Consider the following 18701-nt stretch of genomic DNA (forward strand, 5'->3'; position numbering starts at 1 on the left):
ACACACACATATTCTGTAATCGAAATTATTTAGAAATATTCCAGTGTGACGTGTAATTTATTATATGCTCTAAATATTTCGGTTTTGATAATGATTTTAACTACCCTTGCTCAAGGCCAGATTTTATGGAAGTCTATATAATCGTCTTAGTGGGCAGGTATCAACAATAGTATAGATTTTACACTTAATTCTGAATGTATTGCTATTAAAAGAAAGAGTGTTGACGATACAGATTATATATATTTATATATATATATACACACACACACACGTATGCACACACAAATCTTTTACAATTTCTATTCAGTGAATATTGATAACCGCGTGTATTTAGTGAGTTTACTGTTTCAATTAATATCCTGATGACAACATGGATTACATTTAGTGACTTGTATAGTTTATCGTTTGTCTAGTATCTCACCTGATCAACTAATGTCATATGACTGGTACACAATGCCAATCAGGTTATTTATTTAAATGACTTCAGTGAATTTTTGGCTGCAATTTGCGTCTTGAATTTATTCCACGTGTTGACCGTTTAAGGAAACCTTATGACGATAAAAACCATAAACAGACCAAAATGTAAGTGGTCTAAATACTAAAAATATCGTTTGTAACTCCCCCCCTTCTCTCTTTATACTCTTTCACACAGATACCCATTCACTGCTGTGTATAAATTAGGAAATTTTCATCTGCTATTACTATGATCTCTTTATGCACACTTGAAAAATAATAGACAGTGCAATAACGTGGCAGTTCGTGATCGTAATGACATAACCATTGGACTGATTCGTTAAGGGCCTGACTTGAGCTATACAAATAACAACACATTGATCTTTTTTTTTTATATATATTTAAAGCTGTAGCAGTTATTTCTCTACTCTAAACTATACAAACATATTATTATTATAGCAATAATATTTGCGCAGTTATTTTGTCGATTAAAGCATCATTATCACTTCAATTTATTTTTAGTAGAATTAAGTATTTTCTCCATGTAATTCCAACGAGAGATGAGATTTTACGTCGTTGTTTGATCTGGTAGAAACAGCAGCTAAATTTCCCCAAACCACAATTGTCTTGTCGAAAGAGCACACTTTATTCCAGGAAAGAAGGTATGGTCGTGGCTGGAAAGCCCTTTAACCATAGACCTGTCTACTCCATAAGAGTTGACTCACGGCTAAACAACAGCAACAAGGGCGCTTATTCGTTTCTAGGGTTCGATGAAAATGTAAACATTTACTTTATCATCCAGTAGTTGGTGTTTACCACGTCAAAACGGAAAGTGAAAGTATGTTTTTTTTTAAAATAATAAATACACATGTTAAGCGGATCTAATACCTTTAATTATCATAAATTTCATTGGTGACACTGACACCAATTTCAATCGTATTTTGAATAAGATACTCTGCTCATATATTGCTGTAGTAGTTCTAGTTGACACTCAAATGCTATTATTTTAATGTTCGCCATGCAATACACCTAATGGCTTCAGATTTTGGCACAAGGTCAGCAATTTAAAGAAAGGAGGTTAGTCCAAGACATTGACCTCAGTACTTGATACATTATTTTATTGAAAAGATGAAAAATGTTCGCCTATTTTATTGAAAAGATGAAAAAAGTACACCTAGTAATGAATGAGATTGATTACGTGTACAGAAAATAGTTCTTCTTGACCTGAGTTGTATACAATGTTCGGGACAACAATTTTGCAGTAAAGTAATTTTGTTTCCTGTATTTACCGTTAATCTTTTGGGTAAATCACAACATATTTGATAGATCCAAATTAAATAGGAAGAACGGCGAACTGGTATCTCGCCAACACTCAGTTTGTTATTTTTTTTGTTTTTAGAAAATACTTTCTCATTCAATTTGCCAGGAAAACACACTTTCGAAAAAGTTAATACTTTCACTTTCGTGAGGCTCTGAAAACAATTACCGGTACATCAACGACAAAAGTAGATTCCTGTTCCATTACCTTGCAATTCATGATTTGTTTTCTTCATTTCACTAACTCAAATAAGACTCAGTTCATAAACCCCTCAGCAAATTATAACGATGTAAATGTATTGTGAAAGATATCCACTCTAAAGAAAGGCTGAAATCTTAAAACTTTTACTTCTGATTAAACATGGGGCCTATGCATAGACTTGTTTGTGTGGTTAAGAACTTCACTTTGCAACTATGTAGCTTTCAATTCGATCCCAAAGGACGTACTAGGTGGTGCTGAAAAGTTCCTGGCTTTAAGGATATTGCAAAGGCCTGGTTGGCGCCCCAACCTTCTGAGTTCTTTTATAGGGCTTAGAAAAACTGAAGAATTGCTACAATAAGTGTGTGAATTTGAGAGGGGAATATGTTGAATAAAATCATAATTTATTGATCCTCCTGTATTTTCTTTTACCCAAAGTCAGGAACTTTTCATTACCTCATTGTAGTCACATTGGCACCATGGGCAAGGTTTTCTATAGCTTCGGGTTGACCAAAACTTTGTGAGTTTGAATCAGTGGAAACCCATCAGAGAGATTCTGATTGTTATTAAATTTTAGACTTAATCCATCTACCCATTTAGCACTACCACCTGGTTCTTTGGTGTCTTTAGCAGCAAAACTGACTCATGTAAACACTAGGGCCAGATCTCCAGTTTGAAGATAATTTCTTTTCACTGGTATTAGAGGTCTTGCTTTTCTTGTGATTAAAGCCATTTAAGTTAATATTAGCTTGTAACTGATGAAACCTCCGACTGCTGCTCTACAAGTTGAACATCTGGAAATTTCTGCTAAAAAAACAAAAATAGCATGAACAATAGATGAATTTGATTTTTTTTTTAGCCTCAGGTCAGTTGGGCCTGTGACCAAATTGTATTTTCCCTACCTTCTTGTACTCAAGACTACATTATCCAATGTTCACAGACGTTATTGTTGTAACTTGAGGAAGATTTGGCTACTATTTTTATTAGTCTGAATGATCATGTAGAGGTTTCTTCATTGGCTCACTAGCTATGAAGTATATCATCTGAATAAATTCAAACACAATTTAATGCTCTACTGATTTTGTTGTTTAGCCCTAGGTCAGCCATGGCTGTGTGGGCCTATGATCAAAAGTATTCTCATTGTGATTATCCTATCTTTGTGTAGGACTACATTGTTCAACCTGTCCTATTTTCAGCTGCCAAGATACGATTCGAGGAAAACTTGTATGTTATTACTTGCAGGTCAAGCAATGATATAAAGACTCCTCCATTTATCTTCCTGTGCCTTATGTTCACTTGTAATTTATTTTATGAAGAATGCTGAATATGTAATAAAATCCCCCACCTAAGTATATGCAAGAAAAATGTAGTGGGTTGGGAAGTGGGGTCTGGTTCAAATGCTTACAGCAGGGAAACTTGTTAAAGGCTCCTGAGTTCTAAGTAATTGATGTTAACTTGAGTGGTGAGCAAGTTCCACCATGCATGCTAAACTGGTCAAGGCACAATGGCCCAGTGGTTAGGGCAGTGGACCTGCGGTCATAGGATCACGGTTTTGATTCCCAGACCGGGTGTTGTGAGTGTTTATTGAGCGAAAACACCTAAAGCTCCACAAAGCTCCGGCAGGGGGTGGTGGCGAACCCTGCTGTTCTCTTTTACCGCAACTTTCTCTCACTCTTACTTCTTGTTTCTGTTGTGCCTGTAATTCGAAGGGTCAGCCTTGTCACACTGTATCATGCTGAATGTCCCCAAGAAGTACGTTAAGGGTACACGTGTCTGTGGAGTGCTCAGCCACTTGCACGTTAATTTCACGAGCAGGCTGTTCCGTTGATCAGATCAACTGGAACCCTTGACGTCGTAAGCGACGGAGTGCCAACAACAACAACAGCTAAACTGGTCAGTGAGCTAGGCCTGTCATCCATGATATTTGAACAAGCCAAGAACTAAAAGCCTCATTTGACCTTGTACAGAGAGTAGCAGTTTACATTTACAAGGTGGTATCAAAAAGTTCCTGGACTAGTTATGTTTAATAAAAAATAACTTATTTACCAAAGTTTTAACATCATCTCTTTTGAAACAGTCACTTTGCGCAGCAATACACTGGTCTCAGCATTCTTGTCACTATTGGAATCTGGCCTGGAAGTCATTTCCCATAAGCAAGTCAAGGACCTTCTGTGATTCACTCTTGATCTCGACAGCTGTGTTAAAACAGTGATCTTTCAGCTGCATTTTCATCTTGGGAAAGAGATGGAAATCTGCAGGTGCTAAGACTGAATAGGACTGATGCAGAAGCGATGCCATGTTGCCTTTGGTGAGAAACTCACGAGTGAAGAGAGCTTAGTGACAGGGTGCATTGTTGTGAAAAATCCAATTCTTCGCACTCTGCAGATGTTGTTTCTTTCACTGAATGTCCTCCCTCAAATGCTTCAAAATATCATTGTCCTCTGACAATCCTCATGCACAAGCTGATGAATTTTCTCATTTCTGAGGGTGACACTTATAGTAGGTCTTCTAGATTGCTCATCGTTTTCCAGGGACATTCTTCCACTTTTGAAGCACCCATGCCACTTGAAACATTGCTTAATACCCATAGCCTTGTTGCTGTCAGCTTGCTGATGCACGCTCAATGTCTCTGTAGCAGACTTCCCGGAATTTAATGAAAAATTTCACATTGGCTCTTTTGTTCCAACTTTTTGTCTATGACAAAAATTGTAGACTATAACATACGTGATCACAAAAATACAAATTTCACAACTTGCAAAGTAAACACAGTGATGTCACTCGACACTACCTCATGAAGGTCATTGCTAGCTCTCACTGCGCACGCAACTATGTGCTGCCATCTGTTGGCATGCTACAGAAGTAGTTTGGGAATTTTTTGATACTATCTCATATGTATAAAATAGCATAGAATAGCAGTCAGCTTGCAGATAGGGTGGCAATCAACTGCAACCAGACGTGTTTTGTGTAGCTCTGGTGTATTGGCAGGAGAAGGAATAGAAATACAATTTGAATTCAAATTCACCCATTTAAAATTTCAACTCTTATTTTTTACATGTTTCAGTCATTACACTGCAGCCGTGCTGGAATTTTTCAATTTTTCAAGTGCACAGTACCATGACTTCTGAACATTTGATACTGTCTGCATAAATGTCTCTTCTCATTCATTAAAAAAAAGTAAAACAATAGAATACAGCTCCAACCATTTTGATACCACAAAGTATCATAAAACTCACGAGATACAGTCAACATGTTGATTATACATATTTACCTGTGATTAAGTAAATAGTCAAGATATTTGGCTCTAGGTTGCACAGTCCAGTTTTTGAGTGCTTTGTTCTTCACTTGGTGATAACTACTAGCTGCTACTTTGTTTGTTTTTTTTTACATCTGACTAAGAAAATTTATGCAAATTGCCCTAGGAAACTGAGGATTTTATCTAAGTTTGTAAATAAAAAAAATATCAGAATTTTGCTGACTTTACAAATGATAAAAATACCAAAATAAGATCTAGTTTTATGAAAATTTTAGTTAAAATGTGAAGATGTGATGGCATGTATGTATTTTTTATTTTAAATAAAGTGCCGGTGGCACATAAAACTACACTTTTGGGGTGGTTGGCATTAGGAAGGGCATCCAGCTGTAGAGACCTTGCCACATCAGATTGGAGCCTGGTGCAGCCTCCTGGCTTGCCAGTCCTCAATCAAACTGTCCAACCCATGCCAGCATGGAAAGTGGACGTTAAACGACGATGATGATAATGATGAAAGGTAATTTCTTGCCCACATACAGGGTACAAGCCATATTGTTAGCATATACAAGAGGAAAGTCTGGAGAATGGTAGATTTCTTTGTTCCTGTTTCACTTCCTTTAAGAAATGTTGAAAAGAAGACCTTGATTTGTCCATTTACATTTAATGGGCCACAGAATTTGAATTTATTGCTAAAATCAGAAAAGATTACATTAGTTGTTTTTTTTTTGTTTGCTTTGCTGTTGTGATATGGAAATTACCAGTCAGGGTAAAAATACACTTGAACAAAACACTACGACAGGTCAACATTAATTTAACACTAGCTGTGCTACTAGTTCATCAGTGTTTCTCTCCAGCATGATTAACTCAAGATGTAAAATCTTGGCTGCAGAGCTATGTAATATATACGAAGCAATAAAGCTTCATCAATGATAAAAATATTTTGATTTCCAAGAAATGTTGGTTAAACAGTGACTCATTGTTAGGGAAAAGTGTAATAAGTGGGAAAAACTACTGAAAAAGCTTTGTGAAAATATTCTAGTGCTGCATTCTGTATCAAAGCATAATAAAGAACATGGTGTCTCCTTTTCAGCTGCTTTGATGCTTTAAAGGTGTAATGAATCTTACATTTATCTGTGGTTAGGTGTCATTCAGCTGCTCTTTTTCCCTCACTGCCAATATGTCACAGCAATACTGTGCTGTTTGATATGTCACAACAGCACTATACATAAAGGAGCATGACGGTTGAATGTTTTCTGTTTTGCTTTTAGCAATAAATCCAAATTTTTTAGTGAATTAGGTGTAAGCATTTTTAACATTTCTTTTGGTGATTGAAACAAGAACAGAAAAATCAGCCATTCTCCAATGAAGATTTGGGCAGATTTCCCTCTCATATGTGCAATGTGTTCCCTTTATGTAGAAAATATAAAATAATTCATACACAAATGTCACCCTTGAGAAAGGAGTAGTTTGATTTTTACAGTGATAACAATCTATTGTTCTAAGGAAACAATACACTTTTGACAACATAAGTATGAATTTAGGAAAACAATAGGGTTAATCAAATCTGAAGACGCTTCCAACAAATATTATTACTGTAGATTATCTTGCTTATATTTTGCACAATGCTACAAATTGTTACAAAAATAAAAAAACAAATATTGAAAATATTGTGCTCAAAATGTACAAGCATTTCAGTATCTCAACTAAAAAGACACCTCAGTTAAGGGGATTTTGCGAATTCATGGCTGTTGATAATTGTAATGTTACGCCATGTTTGAACTAGATGGCGCTCTCTTTCTCTGTTTTGTCATCTATTAGTGAACCCTTAAGTACCAGAAAGTTCTACCCAAAGCACTGTAGAAATGCCTTGATGAGCGAAATACCTTTGATGAAGATGAAGGAAATACCTTTGAATCATTGGAGATCTCTTTCTTTGTACTCAGTCATACTCTTAAATTGTTTGAAGACACTATTGAAGCATAAGAAACTAAGCCATTCAACATAATTTCAGGATTTAAGCTAATGGTTGGACTGAAAATGAACTTGTGAGAAAAGTACTCTTTATTTATTTTTAGTTTTTCTGTGAGCTCTAAGCTTAGCCAGCTTACCTCTACTGTCTCAGAAATGTGGAACAGACTTCATTGTTTTTCATAAACCAAACTTGTTGCTAGATCTACATATCCCTCTAACATACAAACCACGTCTTAGTCCTCTTCAAGTCACAAATCCCTCAACCTTGTCTATAGTTTCTTTTTGTTGTCTCTATGTTACACTCCTTGTTTAAACTTCATTTTAAAAGGTAGTGTCTATGCATATATAGGTTCCACTCTCCCTGCCACTCATTGCTCTTACCTGACTTTCTTTGTTACTCTGGCTCAAAGTTTTCCTCCCCTGTTCATTAAGTATGTCTGCTTTCTCTACCATTCTCTATGCTCCTCCATCTGTCAACAATCCTTCAGTCACAATTCTTCTTGGCTCTTGTACTCATTGCATGTTGATGCTACCAGTGCCAAAACCAAATTGTTTGCAATCCTCAACTCTCTACATTAACTAGTTTCATCACCTATACATATATCTGTCTAATGCAGATACACTCCAAGCACTCTTGATTTTTCCTCACCTTCAAACCCAACATATACCAAATCATAACCATCTCTGCACCTATGAGGTCATTCAATCACTTCTTTCCACTATGATCCACCACACAACTGCATAATGCCCTACTCCACAGCCTACATATTATTGCATTTCATGTCAGTTGACTAGTTGGAGCTTCACCAGTTCTGTGGTAATTATCCTTGACAGTACATGGACTTCACTACTGACCAATGTTCCCTCTAAGCTGTGCAGTCATATTGTTGTTGCATTGATGCTGCAGGCATCAAAATGTTGCTGACCATTTGAACCCTTTACCATTCAGATTTTTTTTGTTAAATGTATTGCTTATTTATTCATTGTTTTGAATTAATTACCCATTATTTTGTTGGTGTGTCAGTATATTTTTAGAATGACATTGTAGATAGGTGTAAGAGGTTGGATCTGGTCAGTTTTAACATAGAATAGATTGGATATTTGGGCTCGATATGGCTGGATTAAATGCTAAAGGGTTAATTAACAAAATATCGTTGTTTTGTTCTGTGTACCTTTTTACCATTTCTCACAACTCAAGGTTAGCTGCCTCCAAAATAATGATGTCCCCTGCATTTCACTTCACTCAACAGTTATTTTGGGGAAGCTGTCAAACTGTCGACAGTGGACAGTGGCAACAGCTTATTTAGATAGAGAGGTCAGGGCTCTTGACCCATTACAAATAGCTTGGAAATTATCCTCTTAGTCATGTCCCTCCATTCCACTCTCGACAAACACTTGCAATCCTAACTCCTCTTAGTGGTCCACTCATTGCTGTACTGGTGCAAATCAGGCAAGCTATATGGCCTACAAGGCCTGGAGAAAATCAACCACTCCTACAAACTGAATACCTCATACTCAGCATTGCTACCCCAGCACAACCAGCACCTGATCCATAAAGAATGCCTCTATGCGTTACACAGCCCGCAAGTTCTCCTGCCTCCCCCAGCTGCAGCTAATGAATCTCATTACCTTTCCTAAAGGATCTTTACCAACATTGCAAATCTCCTTTCATCTACTTCTTAACCATGATGATTCTGTAAACAGTATTTTCGTTCATACTCAGCCCCCCCCCCACTCCATGTGCATAAATTAGTTATATCACTTCCAAAAGTCATCCCTTCTTATACCTCTAGGCTCACTGCCATCTCTACATACATGCCAAGTGTGAAAGTAACCCCACTTGCTTTATATCAACAGGGCCACTGGCCCTGAGTGTGCATCCTACAGCTGTCTACCTATCTTCATACCTTCAGTCTGTTTCTCTCTCTCTACAGAGTTATATCCTGACTTTGGAAACATACTGTACTCTGCCCCATTCCAAAGAAAAGCAACCCCCTGACTCTGCAATGTACTATCCTATTGCACCTACTTCCACTGTCTCAAAAGTGATGGAGATGGCCACTAACAACAACCGTCTCCAACACTTTGAAATGCTTTCCCTCCTCTATGACCATCAATACATCTTTTGTAAAGCCTGATCTACTGGAGACCTTCCTTCCTATGTCACTTAGCTGTGGGCTCTTGTTCTTGAACAATTTGGTGAATATGGTATTGTTACCTTGAATGTTTGCAAAGCTTTCATGTGTATCTGGTACATGACTCCCCTATTAAAATTGCCTGTCTTTGACCTTTGTCCTTCACTCATCTCTTGATTTGATGGGATTTCTATCAAATTGTAAAGATGTAGTATTGGCTGATGAAGCTCTCTCTCTCTGTCCTCTCTGGTGTGCCTCACACTCTTCTTTCTGTATATCAATAGCTTACTTGTTGATGGTTAGGGAGGTGTGAAGAGTGTTATCTTCGACATGGGAGTTAGCATTGTTGGAATTGATGACAAGTAGTTTATTATTGTTTTGGAAAATGAGTGTAGGGGACAAAATTGAATCTTGGAGTACACCATAGTTGATATAGGAGAAGCAAAACTTATCTAAGTGTGGAGATGATTGTGGATACTTGCTACTAACAATGTGCAAAGACAGGAATCATGATTTAACAATTCCATCACTGCTGCCTAATGTTTTTTTTTTGTCTGCTACTGCTACACTTCAGTGCTTTATAGCACTATACATCTGTATGAAAATATTTTTCAAAGTATATAATGAAGTTTTGTTGCTTATGATAGTATATCCGCATTAAGATATACAGAATGCTATTCTGAACCTGCTTCTGTCACTTATATATATATATATATATATATATATATGTCGGTTGTCTACTTTTTATGCAGAATCTGACCACCTCTTGTACTTACACCTTAGATCTATCATGGCATCTGATGTGGCTTTTTAAACCAGACAATATTTTGAAAAGACACTCATGTAGATTGCATATCTGTTTTGGACCACCAAGAGCTGCAGTTAAGTTCTGATCTTTGTGGATCTTAAAATGTCTTTTGAGGCCTCTGTTAGATTTGTAGGCCTTATGGCATACCGTAGATTTGCAAACCTTACAGTATTGACAGTGACAGGTGTGCACAGATATATAGGCAGAGTAGTTGGTGGAGGTTCGTTTTATATATATATATATATATATATATATATATATATGTATAGTGAGAGAGAGAGAGAGATGAATGGTTTAACAGCTCACATCACCTGACAGGAAGCTTCCTATCCAAGAAACGAGGCAGATGGAGATGATAAGCAGCTGGTTTAGATAAGGCACAAGGTTGCTACATTTGACAATTGAATGCTTTGCAAATGTCAAGTGTAACACCACTGTTGTCTTATTTCTTGAGAGTTGGTGTCCACCTATAAATGATAGAACAGATTTGCCTGAAATATGAACTGTTGACCTCCTTTGATGAGCTAGTTTAATTGTCTGTGCTACTTTTTGGGGGATGAACTATTGCAACAGTATATTACAACACAGAAGACATGTCACAGTACTCGATAAAACAGCTAAATACAACCTACTGTCTTAAAATTAAGGGAAGAATGCATTTGATAATGTAGTTTTAAGCACTCATAAAGACAGAACTGCTATGATTCAAGCTCTTATAGTTATGAGGTTTGTTAGATCAACATTGGTGGAACACAAAGATAGACAAAGCATTGGTTGATAACACAATCAATGTATATAGAATTTCTTTAACCTTTTAGCATTTAATCCAGCCTTATCCAGCCCAAATATTCTTCCTGTTTTATGTTAAAACTGACCAAATCCAACCTCTCACACCTGCCCTACAATGTCATTCTAAAAATATACAAACACACCATTGGAATCTTGAAACTACAAAGTTATGTGTGAGCTTGCTTCCCAACCACATAGTTCCAAATTCAGTCTCACAGGATGGCACCTTGAGCAAACGTCTTCTACTATAGCCTCAGGCCAACCAAAGCCTTTGTAAGTAAATTGTAAGAAGCCTGACGTATATATATGTGTGTATATATACCTGTGTGTGTAGCTTTGCTTCTGTGTTTGCCCCCCTCCCCACGACTGTTTGACAACTGGTGTTGATGTGTTTGTGTCCCCCATAACTTAGCGGTTTGGCAAAATAGACTGATAGAATAAGTACAAAGCTTGAAAAAGAAGCACTGAGGTTGATTCATTCACTTGACTAAAAACTCAAGGTAGTTTAATGACCAAAACAAGTAAAAGATAAAATAAGCAATACATTTGACAAAGAAATCTGAATGCTAAAGGGTTAAAATATTATCATTGTAAGCTTTATTGACTGATTACTGAAACTAAGTTGGGAGTTAACAGTGAAATTTTAAATCTTGCAATCATGATATCATCAGTAACATATCATTCCTGATTTTTAACCCCTTTTGTCATATTTCTGGTGAAATACATTACTTTTACTTCATTTAATTTTGAAAATCGTTATTAAACTGCTGTTTGGAACAGAAAATAACATCAAATTTTGTCGGAAGGTTTTTAATTTAGTCCACTTTAGCCCTTCAGCATTTAAACAGGCCACATCAGGCCAAAATAGTCTACCTATTATATGTTCAAAATGGCCAGATCTGGCTTCTCACACCTATCCAACAATGTCATTCTAGAAAAAATAAAAATCACATCTTCAAAATCTCAAATCTATGAGATAATACATAATTAATTCAAAATGATGTGAATAAATAAAACATGACATATGACAGAATAATGCGAATCATAAAGGGTAAAAACTAAAAGCCTAGAGTGGTCTCTGGTGAGTTGGTAGTGGATGAACTACTCATTACAAAGTGGACGCGCAATGGCCCAGTGGTTAGGGCAGCGGACTCGCGGTCATAGGATCGCGGTTTCGATTCCCAGACCGGGCGTTGTGAGTGTTTATTGAGCGAAAACACCTAAAGCTCCACGAGGCTCCAGCAGGGGATGGCGGCGAACCCTGCTGTACTCTTTCACCACAACTTTCTCTCACTCTTTCTTCCTGTTTCTATTGTGCCTGTATTTCAAAGGGCCAGCCTTGTCACACTGTGTCACACTGAATATCCCCGAAAACTACGTTAAGGGTACACATGTCTGTGGAATGCTCAACCACTTGCACGTTAATTTCACAAGCAGGCTGTTCCGTTGATCGGATCAACTGGAACCCTCGACGTCGTAAGCGACGGAGTGCCAACAACAACTCATTACAAAATGTCAGAAGATGAGTTCCCTATGTAAATCATCATTGTTTTACATCCATGATCCATGCTGGCATAGATTTAACCCTTTAGCATTTAAACTGGCCATATCTGGCCTAAGTATTCAACCTGTTTTATGTTCACACTGGCTAGATCCAACCTCTCATATCTGTCCTACAATGTTAGTCTAAAAATAAACAATCACATAATCAAAATCTCAAAACTTCTAGAGATAATGCAGGATACATTCAAAACAATGTGAATAAATAAGTATTACATTTGACAGAATAATGTGAATGCTAAAGGATTAAACTGATTATTATCCAAGTCAGCTGTTTGGAGTTACTGGTTTCCAAGACAGATTGGAGGAAACCATGTTTTATTTATATGTTTTCATTTGGTGAGGTTTCTACTGCTGTATGCTTTTCTTAATACCAACCACTTTACTAAGTGTAGTGGGTGCTGGCACCAGCATGAGAGAAGTTGCTTTGTCTACTCTAATCTATGTCCATTTATTCAAGGCATACTTGGGCAAAGTTGGTATGAGTGAAATTAAAGAGAGACTGTTGAGTTTTATATCCTCTGTGTCAGAAAATCTGGTTGCAACTTAGAGGATGTAATGCTCTTCAGTCTCTCTCTAATTTCACTCACGTCAACCTTCCCTTGAGAAATACATTATGACCAGCGATCTCTAACAACATCTGATTGTCTGGTTTATACTGTGACATGCACGCACACACAAAAAACACTGTAACCATGACTCTTCTGGAGGGTTTCTGAGCATGAATAAACAGAAAGAAAACTGTGACTCGTGGGGGTATGAGGTATATTAACACAGCCCTTATGTTCCTGCCTATTTGGCATTGTTGATTCAATGATGACTTTTCTGACATTAGATATTTCAATGTTTCTCTTGTTCACTTTTTCTTCCTCTCTCTGTTTATGTGTGTGAATGTATTTATGTATATGAATGTATTTATGTATATGAGGAGAGAGGAAAGTGTTTATGTCAACATAAAGTGAACAAGAGAAACATTGAAATATGCTGGCACTGTGTAAAAATGTACCCATGCCAGCACCACATGAATCTCACCCATGATAGTACCACTTAAAAAAGCGTCCAGTACACCCTGTAAAGTGGTTGGCATTAGGAAGGGCCTTCAGCCATAGAAACCATACTAAAACAGATGGAACCTGGTGTGCAGCCCGTTGGCGTGCCAGATCCTGTCAGAACATGTGACCCATGCTAGTATGAAAAATGAACATTAAGTAACGATGATGTGTTCAATTAATATATTGTAATGTCTCATTCTTTCACTCTCTCTGTGTATATTTCTGCACCTGCTTGTATATGTGCATGTTTGCCTCCAGTACAAAATGTTCTTTTGCTAAAACTGGTTCAGTGTCCTGTCAGCGATGCCAAATTGTCAGCATCCAAACAGTTGCATCCAATCATTTCATTCTAGATATATAGGGAGCCCCAGTAGTTAGTAGTGTATCAAGATTTACAGTTATCCTCAGACTGGAGTCCTGGTCTAAATGCTAGCAACAGAATAGACTCTGCTAAAGGTAAACAAGGGGCAAGTATGTTTTCGAACGTGGATGAAAAGAGAAAACAGTGAATAACTATGAAGAAGGAAAGTTCAGCTTGGGTGAAACGTGTTGTTGTTGACTTGTCTCATGTAAAAAGTTATGTCATTGATACTATAAGGTTCAGATGCTAATTGGAAATGAGATGATTGAATGCTGTTGCTTGGATGGTGAACATTTGACAAGGCTGACTGGACATTCAACCTGTTGTGGCAAGAGTACATTTTGGCATTAGGGGCAAACATACATGTAAGCATGCATGCAGAAATACACACGTAGACATATGTGCCAGTGTCACATGAAAAGCGCCAATGCTGGTGCCACATAAAAGCACCTATGCTGGTGCTGTGTACCCAGTACACTCTGTACCCAGTATACTAAATGATGATGATGACATAAAAAGAGTGGGGGGAGAGACATTACAATTTAATAATTGAATATGATTGTAATAAACACTTTTCCTCTCCTCATACACAATAAGAAATAAGCTCACACACCTAAACAAAGAAAAGAGAGGAGGGATAAAATGAAAGAAACATTAAAATGTTTGGTGTCCAATAAGCCAGTGTTGACTCAGCCACATCAAACAGGAGGCACCAAAATGACCGTTCCCATATGTCTCCTACCCAAGTATTATACATCTCATCAGTCATGTAATAGAAATGTAGTTATCTTCTATAATGGTATCATGGAAACAAAATCAGTTTTCCACCTCTTTTACTACTGTAACTGTTTTACTCTTCTGAACTAGTTAACTCTATAATCTCTCCCTTGAGTCCACTGGACTACTATGTTTCTTCTCTTACCGTCACTCACAAAGTCTCTCTCCTCTTTCTGTCACTACATCATGCATTTCTCTTCTGGCCATACTTTTCCTGCAATGACCTGCAGATGTTGAAGCTGAACAACAACAGCATATATCTCACCAGTCTAGAAGTGTGGCCTGCGAAAATCATGTATAACTGACTCTGCACCTCTGATTAACCTAATAAAAAATAGTGATATTTTTAATCTTTATTTGTTATATTTCTGTACACTCTGTAAAGTGGTTGGTGTTTGAAAGAGCACCCAGCTGTAGAAACCATGTCAGCTTGGCACAGTTCTTTGGCTTACCAGCTCCTGTTAAACTGTCCAACCCATGCTAACATGGAAAATATTAACTGATGATGTTTTTATTTTATTTGTTTTTGCATTTGATATTAGCATATTCCATGGCTAAAGGACAGGTCAACATCATTATGTTAGACAGTTTTGTATGATGTTAAAGGTATTCTATAAAATCAGTTAAATATTTGAAACACTTTTGTTTAAAATATTATGTTATCTTTGATATTATCTCTCTGTATTCATTTTATAAAAAGAATACTGAAAACTGTAACTTTTGATATTCTAATTTTTACAGGAATCCAACAGCCACAAGCTCAGCGACCTCGTCACAAGGCCAGTTATAGTGAAAAGACATCTCAGTCTGCACAAGCTTCAAATATTCCAATAAATAAGTCAAATTTCATGGATTAAAAGTTTATAATTAAGAAAAAAAAAAAATCAGTTGTCTAAATTATTAATTTATCTTTTAATTGAAATATTTCAACTCAAAAAACCAAATCACGATGCCAAATAAATTTTTTGATAAAATTAAACTAGATCACTTCTTTAAGAAAGCCGGTCCTGGTCATAAATTAACACAAGAAAAAGAAAGTCATGCCAGTTCATCTTTGCATTCCAATTTATCCGTTGGCCCTTCATCATTACCCTCAGCCTCTAAAACAGAATCAGAACAGAGAGCTGCAGCTGCTGCCATTGCACGGTTCAATCAATCAAAATCAGGTAGATATATATATATATATATATATGAATTCTTTTATCTTTTCTTTTACTTGTTTCAGTCATTGGACTGTGGTCATGCTGGGGCACTGCCTTGAAGGGTTTTAGTTGAAGAAGAAATTGACCTCAGTACTTATTTTTTAACTTTGCTTTTGTGATCTGGATATCAATGTTTTGAAACTGACCTATTTTCCATTACATTTCAGACAGATTCAGCTCCGAGTTGCTGAAACAGAAATATCATTATATCAGATATTCTACTCAATACCACAGATTTGCTTGACCATAACCACTTGAGCATGTCCTTTAGTGGCTGACTATACGTGCATCTCTAATAATGAGCAGAAGTGGGGGAGCATCATAGTCATGTGTTGAGACGGATTCTTCAGGTTTTGAATAAATATCATTAACAAAAGCAAAGTTTTAAGGAAATAGTAACCATTTTCATACTTTGTAGGGATAAGCAAATAGAAAATAACAGTTGCTACTAAAGGACAAATATCATGTTACACAGTGTCATAAATCTGTTCCTGTCCTTGTATTCTATATTCTCTCTTGTAACCTTACCTAGAATCATTGTATTCACTCTTCTATTCTCCCTCGGTTATTGAGATCCCTTTAAGCCCCTAGTTTTACAAGTTGCAAGGTGACCTTACTAGTGCAGGTGTTACAAAAAAAAAAAAAAGATGAAACAAACAAAGAAAGCACTCTCTACACTCTGAAAGTGATTGGCATTAGAAAGGGTATCCGGCTACAGAAACCATGTCAAACAGACATTGGAGCGTAAGACATTCCTCTGACTAGTCAGATCATGTTGAACTATCCAACCTATACCAGCATGGAAAGCGGACATTAAATGATGATGATAACGATATATATACAAACTAGGTTTCAGTGCAGTTTGCATCTGCAATTTCATTCACAAGGCATTGGTCACCCTAAGTCTGTAATAGAAGACACCTACCCAGTGTACATTGTGCCATGTTACAAGAATGAACTCAAAACCACATGGTTGTAAACTTTCTAACCATGCAACCATTCCTGTATTTATACTAATTTTTTAATTCAATAATTGATTATTTAAGTAATTTAAGATTTTTATGTAAATGATATTTAGAATGGTAAATGCTGGTATGGGACAGAAAAAGAGAAACAGGCTCACCTCACCACCAGGATTCAAACCAGGTGACTACTTTACCATTTACACTACCCAATATCTGCCTGTCCTCAAACTATTTACTAAAAAGGTATTTTTCTGTTGCTTAACTGTATTACTCTGATGGAGACAGTATGACTGAATGATTAAGAAGTTAGTGTGACAATCCTGAGAACCTGGGTTCAATCTCGCTGAATGGTATCTTGAGCAAGTGTCTTTTACTATAACTGCATATTGATCTGAGCCTTGTGAGTAAAATTATACTTATAGAAATTGTGTGGAGGCCCATCAGATAGATTCTACTTGCAATTTCAAAAGGTATCACATGGTCATACACTGTGCCATATTGATTCTACATGGGAATTATGTTATGGTTACATAAGTCTGTGGAATACTCAGCCATTTACACAATAATTCAATGAACAGGTAGTTCCGGTGATTGTGCAACTGAATATTCGTTCCTGAAATGTGCCTGTGCTGGTGTTACATAAAAGGGCCTGTGCCAGTGCCACGTAAAAGGCACCCAGTACACTCTGAAGTGGTTGGTGTTAAGAAAGGCATCCAACTTTAGAAAACATGCCCAAAAAAGACAATTGGAACTTGGGCAGCTTCGCAGTTGGCCGGCTCCTGTCAAACTGTCCAACCCATGCCAGCATGGAAAGCGGATGTTAAATGATGATGATGAAGAAACTGATTGAGATCCGTTTACTCTATTATTCTATCTCTACAAGCATCTCCCATATTCTACACCTAATTCATCAGTCACTTAGTTTAGCAGAGCAGGTATTTATACTAATATCCAATATATGAGGTGTCAAGGTAATGTGAGGTATTTAACAGTGTAATTAGTAGTGAAGTTACCTGGTAATCATTTAACAAGTGTTTTGTTTACCTTTTCCATCCTCTAAAAGTGAAATGATTGAATTCCTGTGATAAAATAATAATACTGTATTTGATGGCGTAAAAGATGAACATTTTTCCTCAAAAAATAAATAAAAAAAAAAAAAAGGAAAAAAAATCACTCTGGCTTGTATATGTGAAATTGGGTCTAAATTACAAGCTTTGATGTACAAAATATATTTTTCCTGAATATTCACTGCTGAAATTGGGTGTGTGTCTAATATGCTCATGCATCTTTTATGCCATCAAATGCAGCAATCTCCAAACTCATATCTGACAATAACAAAGCAACGTTTAGTATTGAAATAAGATTAAAGACTATACAGATGAAGGGAGATCATTTTTAGTTGTTTATATCACACTGACCAAATATTCTTTTCTACTCTAGGCACAAAACCCGAAATTTTTGGGGAGGGAGCCAGTTGATTAGATCAACCCCAGAATGCAACTGGTACTTAATTTATTGACCCTGAAAGGATGAAAGGCAAAGTTGAACTTAGAATGTAAAGACAGATGAAATACTTTGTTTACATTATTTACATTTGATGGATATTTGTCCTCATCTTGTTTGTTGTTAACACAACATTTCGGCTGATATACCCTCCAGCCTTCGTCACGTGTCTTGGGGAAATTTCGAACCTGGGTTCTCATTCCTAACGATGTTACTATTATTATATTATTATTATTATTACTATTATTAATTAGGTCGCTGCCGTGAATCGAACTCAGAATCTTGGGGTTAGTAGCCCGTGCTCTTAACCACTACGCCATATGCCCGTGAATATAATAATAGTAACATCGTTAGGAATG

At 36.7% G+C, this 18701-nt stretch overlaps 1 protein-coding gene across 3 annotated transcripts in view; it reads left to right on the forward strand.

Moving 5' to 3' along the window:
• Positions 1 to 18701, forward strand: part of LOC106870621 (UBX domain-containing protein 6) — a 22921-nt gene that overhangs the window by 996 nt on the left and 3224 nt on the right. Inside the window, exons 1-2 of one of the 3 annotated variants that reach the window (XM_014916753.2) lie at positions 563 to 582; positions 15414 to 15838. In XM_014916753.2, the coding sequence (XP_014772239.1) occupies positions 15622 to 15838 (217 nt within the window). In that variant the 5' untranslated portion in view covers positions 563 to 582; positions 15414 to 15621. Of the gene's footprint in view, positions 1 to 562; positions 583 to 15413; positions 15839 to 16952; positions 17021 to 18701 lie in introns of those variants that run through there. The other 2 variants (XM_014916754.2, XM_014916751.2) reach the window with 2 other exon arrangements.

Source organism: Octopus bimaculoides, chromosome 1 (assembly GCF_001194135.2).
Source record: "Octopus bimaculoides isolate UCB-OBI-ISO-001 chromosome 1, ASM119413v2, whole genome shotgun sequence".
NCBI lineage: Eukaryota > Metazoa > Mollusca > Cephalopoda > Octopoda > Octopodidae > Octopus > Octopus bimaculoides.